The sequence below is a fragment of the Pan troglodytes genome, chromosome 19 (assembly GCF_028858775.2).
Source record: "Pan troglodytes isolate AG18354 chromosome 19, NHGRI_mPanTro3-v2.0_pri, whole genome shotgun sequence".
NCBI lineage: Eukaryota > Metazoa > Chordata > Mammalia > Primates > Hominidae > Pan > Pan troglodytes.
Window position 1 is genome coordinate 37,795,355 of NC_072417.2, and position 13,840 is coordinate 37,809,194.

Consider the following 13,840-nt stretch of genomic DNA (forward strand, 5'->3'; position numbering starts at 1 on the left):
CTGTAATCCCAGCACTTTGGGAGGCCGAGGCGGGTGGATCACCAGGTCAGGAGATCAAGACCATCCTGGCTGACACGGTGAAACCCGGTCTCCACTAAAAATACAAAAAACTAGCCGGGCGTGATGGCGGGCGCCTGTAATCCCAGCTACTGGGGAGGCTGAGGCAGGAGAATGGTGTGAACTCAGAAGGCAGAGCTTGCAGTGAGCCGAGATCGCGCCACTGCACTCCAGCCTGGGCTACACAGGCAGACTCCGTCTCAAAAAAAAAAAAAAAAAAAAAAAAGTAAACGGACTGGGCGCGGTGACTCGCGCCTGCAATCCCAGCACTTTGAGAAGCCGAGGTGGGTGGATCTCGAGGTCACGAGTTCGAGACCAGCCTGGTCAACATGGCAAAACCCCATCCCTACTAAAAATACAAAAATTAATTGAGCGTGATGGCACGCTCCTGTAATCCCAGCTACTCAGGCGGCTGAGGCAGGAGAATCGCTTGAACCCGGGAGGCAGAGGTTGCAGTGAGCAGAGATGGTACCACTGCACTCCAGAGCCTGGGCAACAGAGTAAGACTCTGTCTCAAAAAAAAAAAAAAAAAAAAAAAAAATGAAACACCAATATTCAAACATATTAACTGTAAACAGCTGTCTCATATGGGTCAACCTAATAAATTATAAGATGATAAATAAAAATGAACAAGATTGCACTGAAATATATCTTTGCAATCTCAGGACACCTTTTTAAAGGTGAATAGTGAATAGTTATGATAGGAAACAAAGTACTTTGAGATCTTAATTTAATTTTAATTATAGTAGAATTCTTTCATTCTTGTGTGTGCCAACCCCAAGATAAGAATTGTATAAAGTAAGGAGTTTTACATTTCTTCTCTCAATTCCAGCAATACATATAATATATTATACTTTTTTTGATTACTTTGAAAATGAAGAAATTATTTTTCATGTTCAGCTGAAACCCTCCCCTATTTTTAAGCCTGGTTTCTTCCTCTTTAGTCTTTCATGGACATAAAAAATTACTCACCATCTGCTGAAAAAATTCTTCACCTTTGAAAATTTGGTCTTTATAAGGGAAAAATGAAGCAAAATAAAAACAAAACAAAAAGAAAATTTGGTCTTTTCCTCAGTTGTTTCAAAGATAGCAATGAAAATAAAATTTGCAGCAGAGGAGAGGAAAAAAGCAATGTGGGCCAGAGAAGTCTCATAAAACCTCTTGGAAGAGCTGAGTCATGATGAATGAATGGGATTTAGATAGGAGAACAGAAGAAAAGGGTAGCATTCCAAACATAGGAGAGTGGGGAGAATGGAAGGATGTCATCAAAAGTCTGAAAATAGGTGCTAATGTGTTTTAGGAAAGTAAGAAGGTAACTGTCTATACCTTAAAAGCAGAGGAGTTTCAATTTGATAGATCTATGTGTAGAAGAATGACATGACTAATTCTAAATATCACCAGCCATTATTCAGGAGGTCATAGGATTCACAACTTCCCTAATTATTCTTTTTTTTTTTTTCTTTTTTTTTTTTTGAGAAGGAGTCTAGCTCTGTCACCCAGGCTGGAGTGCAGTGGGGTGCAATCTCGGCTCACTGCAACCTCCGCCTCCTGGATTCAAGTGATTCTCCTGTCTCAGCCTCCCAAGAAGCTGGGATTACAGGCACCCGTCACCACACTCAGCTAATTTTTGTAACCTGACCTCAAGTGATTCACCCGCCTCGGCCCCCAATTACTCTTTTTTTTTTGAGATGGAATCTTGGTCTGTCGCCCAGGGTGGAATGCAATGGCACAATCTTGGCTCATTGCAACCTCCATCTCCCAGGTTCACGTGATTCTCCTGCCTTAGCCTCCCGAGTAGCTGGGATTACAGGTACGTGCCACCACGCCCAGCTTATTTTTATTTTTAGTAGAGATGGGGTTTAACCATGTTGGCCAGGCTGATCTCTAACTCCTGATCTCAGGTGATCCACCCACCTTGGCCTCCCAAAGTGCCAGGATTGCAGGCATGAGCCACCGCGTCCAGCCCCCAATTACTCTTAAAGGTAACATCACTATTGTGAACCTAAGATCAGCTTTTTGAGATGCCTTTTCAGGTGTAATGGTTAATACTGAGTGTCAACTTGATTGGATTGAAGGATACAAAGTATTGATCCTGGGTGTGTCTGTGAGGGTGTTGCAAAAGAGATTACCTGGGGAAGGCAGATGCACAGTTAATCTGGTGGGCACAATCTAATCAGATACCAGCGAATATAAAGCAGGCAGAAAAACATAAAAAGGACAGGCTGGCCTAGCTCCCAGCCTACATCTTTCTCCCATGCTGGATGCATCCTGCCCTCAAACGTTGGACTGCAAGTTCTTCACTTCTTCAGTTTTGGGACTCGGACTGGCTCTTCTTGCTCCTCAGCTTGCAGATAGCCTATTGTGGGACCTTGTGATCATGTAAGTTAATACTTAAAAAATTCTCCTTTATATGTATATATATATAAAATATATATTATATAACTATATAAATATTATATTTATATAAAGTTCTGTCCCTATAGAGAACCGTAATAAATAAGGTTTTTCCATTTCTAACAACCGAATGACCCCACCTGGACCTGCCAATCAGTTCTGTGGCCCCCACTCAGGAACTGACTCAGCATAAAAGAACAGCTTCAACTCCCTATGATTTTATCTGTGAGCCAACCAATCAGCACTCCCAATTCAATGGCCCCCTAGCCAACAAATTATCCTTTATACCAAACCTCTGATCCAGGCCAGGCGTGGTGGCTCATGCCTGTAATCACAGTGCTTTGGAAGCCCAAGATGGGAAGATCAACTGAGGTCAGGGGTTCCAGACCAGCCTGGCCAACATGGTGAAACCCTGTCTCTACTAAAAATACAAAAATTAGCCAGGTGTAGTGGCGCATGCCTGTAATCACAGCACTTTGGGAGGCCAAGGCGGGCAGATCACCTGAGGTCAGGAGTTCGAGACCAGCCTGGCCAACATGGCGAAACCCCATCTCGACTAAAAATACAAAAATTAGCCAGGCATGGTGGCGCATGCCTGTAATCCCAGCTACTTGGGAGGCTGAGGCAGGAGAATCGCTTGAACTCAGGAAGCAGAGGTTGCAGTGAGCCGAGATCGCACCACTGCACTCCAGCCTGGGCGACAGAATGAGACTCCGTCTCAGAAAAAAAACAAAAAACAACTCTGATCCTCAAGTTTTCAGGAAGACTGATTTGAGTAGTAATAAAACTCTGGTCTCGCACAAAAAAAAAAAAAGAAAAAATGTATAACATGACTTCCAGAAGGAGACTGGCAGTATTATACAGCATGAGGGGAAGGGAGGCAAGAAAACTATCAAGAAAGCTGTTGCAGTAATTCAGGCAAATGGCTAGTTCCTGTACGAGAGCAGCATGAGGACAGGGATTATGTATTTTACTTTGGTATCCAATTAGCATGTAGTTGGCACTCAGTAAATGCTTAGTGAATTAACAGGAATAGAAGAATATTGATTACTGTACTAGAAATAATATTAGTTAAGAAAGGGAACTGTCAGAAACCATATGAAGAGTTTGCCTTTGGATATATGAAACAACAGGGCATTATTCAAGTAGAAACAGTTTGAAGGCAGTTAAAAGAAAACACAGGGCCGGCATGGTGGCTCGTGCCTATAATCCCAGCACTTTGGGAGGCTGAGGTGGGCAGATCATCTGAGGTCAGGAGTTCAAGACAAGCCTGGCCAACATGGTGAAACCCCATCTCTACTAAAAATACAAAAATTAGCCAGGCATGGTGGTGCACACCTGTAATCCTAGCTATTCTGGAGGCTGAGGCAGGAGAATTGCTTGAACCTGGGAGGGAGAGGTTGCAGTGAGCCGAGATTGAGATTTTGCCACTGTACTCCAGACTGGGCGACAAAGCGAGGCTCTGTTAAGAAAGAAAGAGAGAGAGAGAGGAGAGAGAGAAAAAGAGGAGAGGAGAGGAGAAGAAAAGAGAAAAGAAAAGAAGTTATTGGGCCGGGCACCGTGGCTTATACCTGTAATCTCAGCACTTTGGGAAGCTGAGGCAGGCGGATCATGAGGTCAAGAGTTTGAGATCAGCCTGGCCAACATAGTGAAACCCTGTCTCTATTAAAAATACAAAAATTGGCCAGGCGTGGTGGCACGCACCTGTAGTCCCAGTTACTCGATAGGCTAAGGCAGGAGAATCGCTTGAACCTAGGAGGTGGAGGTTGCAGTGAGCTGAGACTGCGCCATTGCACTCTAGCCCGGGCAATGGAGTGAGACTCCATCTCAAAAAAAAAAAAAGAAAGAAAGAAAACACAGGATTAGGGCATGTCCTTATATAAGAGATGGTTTCTCAGTGGCACTGTTACTAATTTGCAGCTAAATTTTTCTTCCAGATTTCTGTCTTTGGTACCTTGTCAAGTTTTCTTTATTGTGTATTTGCTCTGTTTATTTTTTATCTTTGAGATAGGACTTCATCTTTATTCAAACCTATTTGGTGAAATAATTTTTCTATGGATTTAAATATCATGACAATATATATACTATTTTGCCCATCTTTCAGCAATGAAAAGAGGACAAATTTATTTCTGCCTCAGTATATGTTCTAGTTAAAGACTATATTAACTTTGAGAATATGAGCATGGTACTTAAATTTTAAAAAGGGAGAAAAAGGCCGGGCGCCGTGGCTCACGCCTGTAATCCCAGCACTTTGGGAGGCTGAGGCAGGTGGATCACCAGGTCAGGAGATCGAGACCATCCTGGCTAACACGGTGAAACCCCGTCTCTACTAAAAATACAAAAAATTAGCCGGGCATGGTGGTGGGCGCCTATAGTCCTAGCTACTCGGGAGGCTGAGGCAGGAGAATGGCGTGAACCGGGAGGCGGAGTTTGCAGTGAGCCAAGATCGTGCCACTGCACTCCAGCCTGGGCGACAGAGCGAGACTCCTCTCAAAAATAAAAAATAAAAAAGGGAGAAAAAGTGGGGAAAAAAGTAGGTCCATTGTAAATATGAGCTGATAATTTAATGCTCATCTTTTTTATCTTTAAAAAAATGTTTAGACCGGGCGCAGTGGCTCACACCTGTAATCCCAGCACTTTGGGAGGCTGACGCAGGTGGATCACGAGGTCAGGAGCTCGAGACCTGCCTGGCCAACATGGTGAAACCCCGTCTCTACTAAAAATACAAAAATTAGCTGGGCCTGGAGGCGCGCGCTTGTAATCCCTGCTACTTGGGAAGCTGAGGCAGGAGAATCGCTTGAACCCGGGAGGCGGAAGTTGCAGTGAGCCAAGATCGCACTCCAACCTGGAGACACAGCAAGACCCTATCTCAAAAAAAAAAAAAAAAAATTGAAACAATCTCATACTTACAGAGAAATTACAAATACAATACAAGGAACTTTTTTTCTGAGCCATTTGGCAATAAAATGCTCTATCACCTCACTCTTCTTTAAGAAATAGAGTGATGATGTTAACATTTCATGGAGAAGCTGAATATTGATTGCACTTATGACAGGAAATATACATTAGAAAGAGAAACAGAGGGTTTTTGTTGTTGTTGTTGCTGTTTGAGATGGAGTCTCGCTCTGTCACCCAGGCTGGAATGCAATGGCACAATCTAGGCTCACTGCAACCTCCGCCTCCCAGGTTCAGGCAATTCTCCTGCCTCAGCCTCCCAAATAGCTGGGATTACAGACACGTGCCATCATGCCCGGCTAATTTTTGTATTTTTAGTAGAGATGAGATTTCACCACTTTGGCCAGACTGGTCTCGAACAACTGACCTCAGGTGATCCGGCGGCCTCCCAAAGTGCTGTGATTACAGGAGTGAGCTACTGCGCCTGGCCAGAGTTGTTTTTTTGTTTTGTTGTTGTTGTTTCTAAACAAAAGTAGAGCTTTCCATTTATTAGAAAGTGGCTGTAACTGATCACATTGAAGCTGTTCGTCTTTTTTTTTTTTTTTTTTTTTTTGAGACAGAGTCTCACTCTGTCGCCCAGGCTGGAATGCAATGGGGCGATCTCAGCACACTCCACTTTCTGAGTTCAAGCAATTCTCCTGCCTCAGCCCCCCAAGTAGCTGGGATTACAGGGCCCACCACCACGCCCAGCTATTTTTTGTACTTTTAGTAGAGTCAGGGTTTCACCTGTCAGGATTGGCCAGGCTGGTCTCGAATCCTGACCCCAAAGTGCTGGGATTACAGGCATAAACTACCATGCCCAGCCACTGTTCATCTTTTGCTGTGGGCCTTTCTGCACCCTGACTGTGCACCTCCCACCATGTGGGTTACACTTTCCTGTACAGAATAGAGAACTATCTGCCGTTTATAAATGTTTGGGGGGTGGCCACCAGGGGGTGTAGTGAGCTGTCTTCTCATTTTCTTAAATTTCTGCTATCGTACAGAGTAGCCTCGCTGGGATGGTTAAGTGTACACCTTTAAAGCCTCTTTTCCTAGCTACTTAACAGCAGTAAGAATTTTCATTTCACTGAAGTATTCTTTGTTTCTGAAGAATGTATTCACAGACACTATTTTATATTTATCTGATGTGTACTGTGTCTGGTGGATGTGAAAGCCATACTTCTTAAATCTGATTTGAAAAGCAAATCTGATTATCACAGCCATAATTAAATTTGGCCGGCCTTCCTTCCTCCCTCCCTCCTTCACTTCCTTCCTTCCTTCCGCTAGTAAAAAAATTAGGTATATCTTTCCAATCTAGGTAAATAATTTTACTTTTCCCCCCTAGATGTTATTCATGATATAAGAAAAACAAAAGTAAAGTAAATGTCCCTTCGATTCTTAATTTTGCCAAATTGACTTTTGGAAGAGTTGTTTTCCTGGATATTATGAAAACCCAGACTAATAAAAACTCAAATGATTATTTAGTAGTAACAAAATCCTCTTGGCTACATGACTTACTTTTTTTTTTTTTTTTTTTTGGAGACGGAGGCTCACTCTGTCACCCAGGCTAGAGTCCAGTGGCATGATCTCAGCTCACTGCAGCCTCCATCTCCAGCATTCAAGCAATTCTCCTGCCTCAGCTTCACGAGTAGCTAGGATTACAGGTGCCTGCCACCACACCTGGCTACTTTATTTATTTATTTATTTATTTTTATTTATTTATTTATTTTTTAGACAGAATCTCACTCTTGTCGCCCAGGCTGGAGTGCAGTGGTGTGATCTCGGCTCACTGCAACCTCCGCCTCCTGGATTCCAGCAATTCTCCGGCCTCAGCCTCCTGAGTAGCTGGGATTACAGATGCACATCACCATGCCCGGCTGATTTTTGTATTTTTAGTAGAGATGGGGTTTTACTATGTTGGCCAGGCTGGTCTCGATCTCCTGACCTCAGGTGATCCTCCCGCCTCAGCCTCCCAAAGTGATGGGATTACAGGCGTGAGCTACCACGCCCATCCAGGCTACATGACTTACGACTATAGATTCTTACAGATTGCATCTTGGAGAAAAGAGAGCATGATACTTTCCTTTCAGCTGGACTTTCTCTCTCATTACCAGGGTCAATGTTTTGCAGAAATTCTGTATTCCAGAGGGAAAAGGTCTAAGGCAGAAATCCTTTACTAGAAGAGAAATGTGATTTGGGTAGCTGTGAAATTGTGGCCTCTACCCTTTTCCCACCATGCAAAACATTTATATATCCCATAATTCAGTTCTCATTGAAAAACTGTAAAATGTTAGAACAAATATTCATTGCAGTACTTATTTTTTTTTTTCTAGTAGGGGAAAGAGGAATGGGGAAAAGCAACAGTATAATCATATCAGAAGAGAAGAATTCCTTTCATGGGAGGGGAAAGAGCTGACAGTCAAGAACTCTTGAGGAACAGTTGAGAGGATACTGTTCCCATCTGCTGGCCCCTTACTCATGGCAGGCTGCAAGGCAGGATGGGATGTGGCAACAGTGACCTCTATCTCAAAGACCGTCCAGATCAGGTTTTGTTTTGTTTTGTTTTGTTCTAGTTTGGGGATAGTGCAGGGTCAGAGGCATGAATATACATTGGAAAGGGCTGTCTCCAAGGTCCATTAGGGCAACTCATACAAGCAACAGGCTGCAAACACCACCAAGGAGGCTGCTGTTTGCAGCCATTGCACACCAGATCAAATGTAAGATCAACCAGTAGCTGGTTGTAGAAAGAATTGTTTGTAATGACATTTCAATTTTCTAAAGACAAGGATTGGTGTTTGGAAGATTCTCTTTCCATCCTTATTCTTTGTAGAATGAATGTAGGTACCATGGAATTGTGCATTTTCATTATTTCAGTGCACCATACATTTTCGTATTAGGTTGTCCCTGAATAACACTTTATAAGTAAAGCATGAGTCCTTAAACAGGATGGGCTAGTAATTAAAAGTATATGAGTTTGCCTCCAGCAAAATAAATAATTCTCAATAATCCATAAGTATGTATGTGTTAACTACTAAAGCCAAGGAGGCCTTTCCAATAAGAACTAGATAGATGCTGTAAGGTATAAGATTTAATGATTAAATAGCTGATAATCATAATGAATTTAAATTTTTTTTTTTTTTTGAGACGGAGTCTGGCTCTGTTACTCTGTCACCCAGGCTGGAGTGCAGTGGCAAGATCTTGGCTCACTGCAACCTCCATCTTCCAGATTCAAGCAATTCTCCTGCCTCAGCCTCCCAAGTAGCTGGGATTACACATGTGCGCCACCATGCCCAGCTGATTTTTGTATTTTTAGTAGAGACAAGGTTTCACCATGTTGGCCAGGCTGGTCTTGAACTCCTGACTTCAGGTGATCTGCCCGCCTCAGCCTCCCACAGTGTTGGGATTACAGGCGTGAGCCACCATGCCCAGCCATGAATTTAAAATTTTAGCCACAATCTAAAATGTGGTTTCTGTACTTTTTTGAATTAAAAGGCTACTTTCAGCAATTGCAAAATGCTATACAAATATCCTTTTAAAAGTTAATCCATTTTAAAAGGCATAGTCAGGAGGACTGCAAGAGGGAGCTGAAGCCACAGCTCCATGCTGTGGCATCACCTCCAAGCTTCACTGATAGCCCCCTATAATTCCATGGCACCCACGTGACAATCCAGATCCACTTTTTCAGCTCTGTAGGCTGCAACTTCTTGTGTCAGTGCCTGTTCGCCCCATCAAATTCTAAAAGATCCATGCAAAGACCACAATGCAGGCCTCAGAGATTCTGAAGTCAACTTTACAAAGCTGGTGGACAGAAAAACTAATGATTCTTGAATGAAAATAAACCAAACAAGGACAACCCTTTATTATTAAGTAGGCCTTTGTATGGTGGGTCTGTGGAACACAACTGTAATGTCCATCACAGTGGTGGCTTTACTTGGAAACCTTCTTTGCTTGGCTCTTTATGACCACAACCTTCTGCTGAAATAGTTTGGGATTGTTGGTAAGTTATTTGAGCTAAAGACGGTGTGTTGGGCATGCCTCATAGAGGTGGTAAAATATTTTTCTCATGTCCTGAAGGAAGATCTTGAGACCTATTCAGCTCACAGATCCTAGATAAATCCAAAGTGTTAGAGGAATAGCATACTCCGTAGGTGTATCACCTCAGATGGCTGACTAAATCACGGCATGCTTGAGGAGCATGCTCAACAAGTTCTTATTTTATTTACTTGGATCAAATGAAAGGAGCCAACCCTGAGGAGTCGCTGGGCTTTGGGCTATCACTTTTTGCTGAGACCACCAATAGAACCTTCCTCAGTACTGAACTGGCCTTCAACCTTTAGGGCAACAGAGCAGCAGTGCTCCAGAGGACCTTGGCAAGAACCATGCCAAGCTGCTACTGAAGGAGTCTACACAGGCAGATATGTGGATTCTATTAGCCAGAGCCTGATTCTAGAAGCTGCTCATGATCCAAATTCCTGCTAGGCCTGATATCTCCCCTGGAACACAGAGTATTTGAAGCATTTGAAGAATTTTTTTCAGATTATGTTTAAAATTAAAACCAACTCATGTTGTGAAAAACTCAAGGGCACGGATAGAGTACTGATGACTTGTAATGGAATGGCTTTACCAACTTAACAAGACCATTGTCTCAGGATAAGTCCCTACCCTACAAAATGAAACAGCCAAGGTTAAATCTAAGGAACAAGTTTGAATGCATAAATTCAGATCAGGAGAGGACTTTCTTTTCTATGAATAAAGAAAACCAGAACCTACAAATAAAAGACAGCTATATATCCTCAAAAAATGACATTCACAGGATGGTTTCCTCACTGATTAAAAGAAAAATGTTTTAGTGAATTTGATGCTAATTCTGTTCTAGAACTGTATTATTTGCAGTTCTGTTGTATATTAATTTGGTGAATAAATCTAGTAATGAAAAGTTCATAATATGGGAGGCTAAGGCAAGAGGATCACTTGAGCCTGGGAGGCAGAGGTTGAGGCGAGCCAAGATTGCGCCAGTGCACTTCAGCATGGGCGCTAGAGCCAGACCCTGTCTCAAAAAAAAAAAAAAAAAAAAAAAGGAAAGGAAAGAAGGACTTCATTTTTCACACTCCAGTTTGTCTCCCTTCTAGGCTGTCAGATCTCATGCATTCTTCATTTTTTATCCTCAAGGTCCAATCCAAGCCCTGGCAATTAATAGGCATGAATTACCTAATTGTTAAATTACTGAGTAAATGAGTGATAAATGTATAAATTGAAACTAGGAAAGTTTGTATAGCAATAGGCACCTTACAGTTTTGTTTTGTTATTTGGTTTTTATTTCATAATCATAAACTTAACTCTGCAATCCAGCTAGGCATGGAAGGGAACAAGGAAAACACGGAACTCAAAGGGAACTGCAGTGAGAGCACAACGAGTGTAGGATACTGCGAGCAAATGGGGTGGAGGGGTGCTCTCCTGAGCTACAGAAGGAATGGTCTGGTGGTTAAGGTGAAACACAAGTCAAACTTATTCGAGTTGTCCACAGGTGGCAATGTTGATCTTCTTGCTGCTCTTGCCATCCTGCACCTTACAGTTTTAAATGTAATTCATGACCGGATGATTAACTTTTTATAGTACTATTACCCTTTCCCAGTATGATTTTCCCAATTGAATAAAAACTTCATTTTTAAAAAAGCAGCAGCATATATATAAGAACTAAAGTTTTGCCCATCATTCTTATCCACTTCTCTACTCTCCAATCCCAACCCCCAAAATTAGAATCTCACTTTCCTCCACGAAGTATGCAGGAAATTTTAAAAAATTAATAAGCTGGGTGCAGTGGCTTATGCCTGTAATCCCAACACTTTGGGAGGCCAAGGCGGGTGGATCACCTGAGGTCAAGAGTTCAAGACCAGCCTGACCAGCATGGTGAAACCCCATCTCTACTAAAAAATACAAAATTAGCCAGGCATGGTGGTGTATACCTGTAATCCCAGCTACTTGGGAGGCTGAGGCAGGAGAATTGCTTGAACCCAGGAGGAGGAGGTTGCAGTGAGCCAAGATCCCGCCACTGCACTCCAGCCTGGGCAATAAGAGCAAAACTCCATCTCAAAAAAAAAAAAAAAAAAAATTTTTCCTTCTTGTTCACTACAAGTTATTTGTTTTGGATGAAAAAGTAAAAGGCTATTAGGAAAGGTTTATTATGAACACAATTCAGAACTGCTGAGTTTAGTATAAGGTCAAGTTTTTGTTTTTTGTCTCTTCTGATCTTATGTTTATGAGTTTAAACAGTATAAACTTCAGGAACTCCTTATATACATGGTTTTTCTTACCTTGAAACCTGTATGTATATGCTCCTTATGCATATGTTTATGTCTTAAATATATTTTAAAGGAAACAGACACTATGGAAAGATTCCTATTATAACCCAAATGGCTGGGCGTGGTGGCTCACGCCTGTAATCCCAACACTTTGGGAGGCCAAGGCAGGTGGATCACCTGAGGTCAGGAGTTCAAGACCAGCCTGACCAACATGGAGAAACCCCATGCCTACTAAAAATTAGCCAAGTGTGGTGGCACATGCCTGTAATCCCAGCTACTCGGGAGGCTGAGACAGGAGAATTGCTTGAACCCAGGAGGTGGAGGTTGTGGTGAGCCGAGATCGTGCCATTGCACTCCAGCCTGAGCAACAAGAGCAAAACTCCATCTAAAAACAAATAAATAAATAAAAATAACCCAAATGATCTCTCAAACTGCCCATATCTTCATATCACTTTAACAAAATTCATATTTAATAATCTCAAAAGGCGATGTGTAAACCATCTGATGGAGAAATCTTACAAAGTGAAATTAAAGAGCATTTAATAAAACTAAGATGTTGAAGATTAGTATTATTTGTAGAATATTGGTCTTCAGAAAAGAGAGTCAAAATGTTTGCCATCTATTCATGAGGTGCTTAGAAAACAAGATTTCTGAAAAACAAAAGATTTCCCAGGTAAAATTAAAATGTTTTTAAAAATGTAATTAAACAAAAAATGTGTATGAGTTTTAAATATATATTTTCTATTCTACTGTGTAATGACAAGGAATAGGACCCCTTGTCTTTTCTTTTCTACATTGTAATATTATTTCTATGGATAGAAACTCAGTTCTGATTTAATCTTCCTGTTTAGTTAGGTAGGATTCCAAGTGTGCAGTGTTGATTTTCTTTTTATATACAAAGGGGTCATCAAGGGAAGTCTGGACGTCCAGCAGAGTAGTAGAGGTTATATTAGCCAGAGTTTTCCAGAGACACAGAACTAATAGGATGGATGGGTGGATGATGGATGGATGGGTGGATGATGGATGGATGGATGGATGGATGGATGGACGGACAGATGGGGAAATGGCTCATGCAATTATGGAAGCCGAGAAGTCCCATGACTGGCCATCTGCAAGCTGGAGACACCGGGATACTGGTAGTGTGGCTCAGTCCAAGTCCAAAAGCCTCAGAGCCAGGGAAGCCTTTAGAGTAATTCTCAGTCAAATGCCAAAGACCTAAGGACCTGGAGGGGTTCACTGGAGTAAATCCTGGAGTCCCAAGTCCAGAGAGCCTGGAGTCCCAAGTCCAGAGAGCCTGGAGTTCTGATGTCCAAAGGCAGGAGGAGAAGAGTATCCTAGCTCCAGGAGGAGAGAGGAAAGCTTTTTTCTCCTTTTATGTTCTATCTCGGCCTGTAGCCCAGGTAGATTGGTTGGTACCTGCTTACATTGAGACTGGATCTTCCCCACTCAGTCCACCAACTCACATGCCAATCTTCTCTGGAAACAGCCTCAGAGACATACCCAGAAGTAATACTTTACCAGTTCTGTAGGTATTTTGTAATCCAGTTACATTGATACCTAAAATTAACTACCACAGAGAGAAAGCAATTAAGTAAGAGTAAGAAGACCTGATTTTTGGCTAACACGGTGAAACCCCGTCTCTACTAAAAATACAAAAAATTATTCGGGCATGGTGGTGGGCGCCTGTAGTCCCAGCTACTTGGGAAGCTGAGGCAGAAGAATGGCGTGAACTCGGGAGGTGGAGCTTGCAGTGAGCCGAGATCCCGCCACTGCACTCCAGCCTGGGCAACAGAGTGAGACTCCGTCTCAAAAAAAAAAAAAAAAAGACCTGATTTTAGTTCCGTCTCACCTCACACTATGGTAGCCCTCAATTTCCTCATTTTGTAAAATGAGGATAACATCTGCCCATCTATCCTTTTAGGTTGCTGTGAGGTGGACTGAATAGAATCTGGAAAAAAAAAAAACACATCTTTTCTCAGTTAGTTGATGTACTAGCTGAAGAATGATAAATACTGCCCCCTTTCTACTAAGGACTGAGGAGTTAATTTTTGCATACTTGTTGGTTTTATCTAATCCAGAGAGAAAAAACAACTTCCAATGTTGTGGTAAATTCTTGAACATATTTGACATGGTTGTTGAAAAGTGTATAATTGTGT

At 42.2% G+C, this 13,840-nt stretch overlaps 1 protein-coding gene and 1 pseudogene across 11 annotated transcripts in view; one reads left to right on the forward strand and one right to left on the reverse strand.

Moving 5' to 3' along the window:
* The window catches only part of SSH2 (slingshot protein phosphatase 2), a 303,729-nt gene that overhangs the window by 143,959 nt on the left and 145,930 nt on the right, over positions 1–13,840 (forward strand). The window contains exon 1 of one of the 11 annotated variants that reach the window (XM_054670098.2): positions 2,218–2,436. The exons of 9 other annotated variants lie outside the window; for them this stretch is intronic. In XM_054670098.2, coding sequence (XP_054526073.1) covers positions 2,312–2,436 — 125 coding nt within the window. In that variant the 5' untranslated portion in view covers positions 2,218–2,311. Of the gene's footprint in view, positions 1–2,217; positions 2,437–13,840 lie in introns of those variants that run through there. One more of the 11 variants, XM_054670101.2, reaches the window with a different exon arrangement.
* LOC112206146 (small nucleolar RNA SNORA70) lies at positions 8,004–8,129 on the reverse strand (annotated as a pseudogene).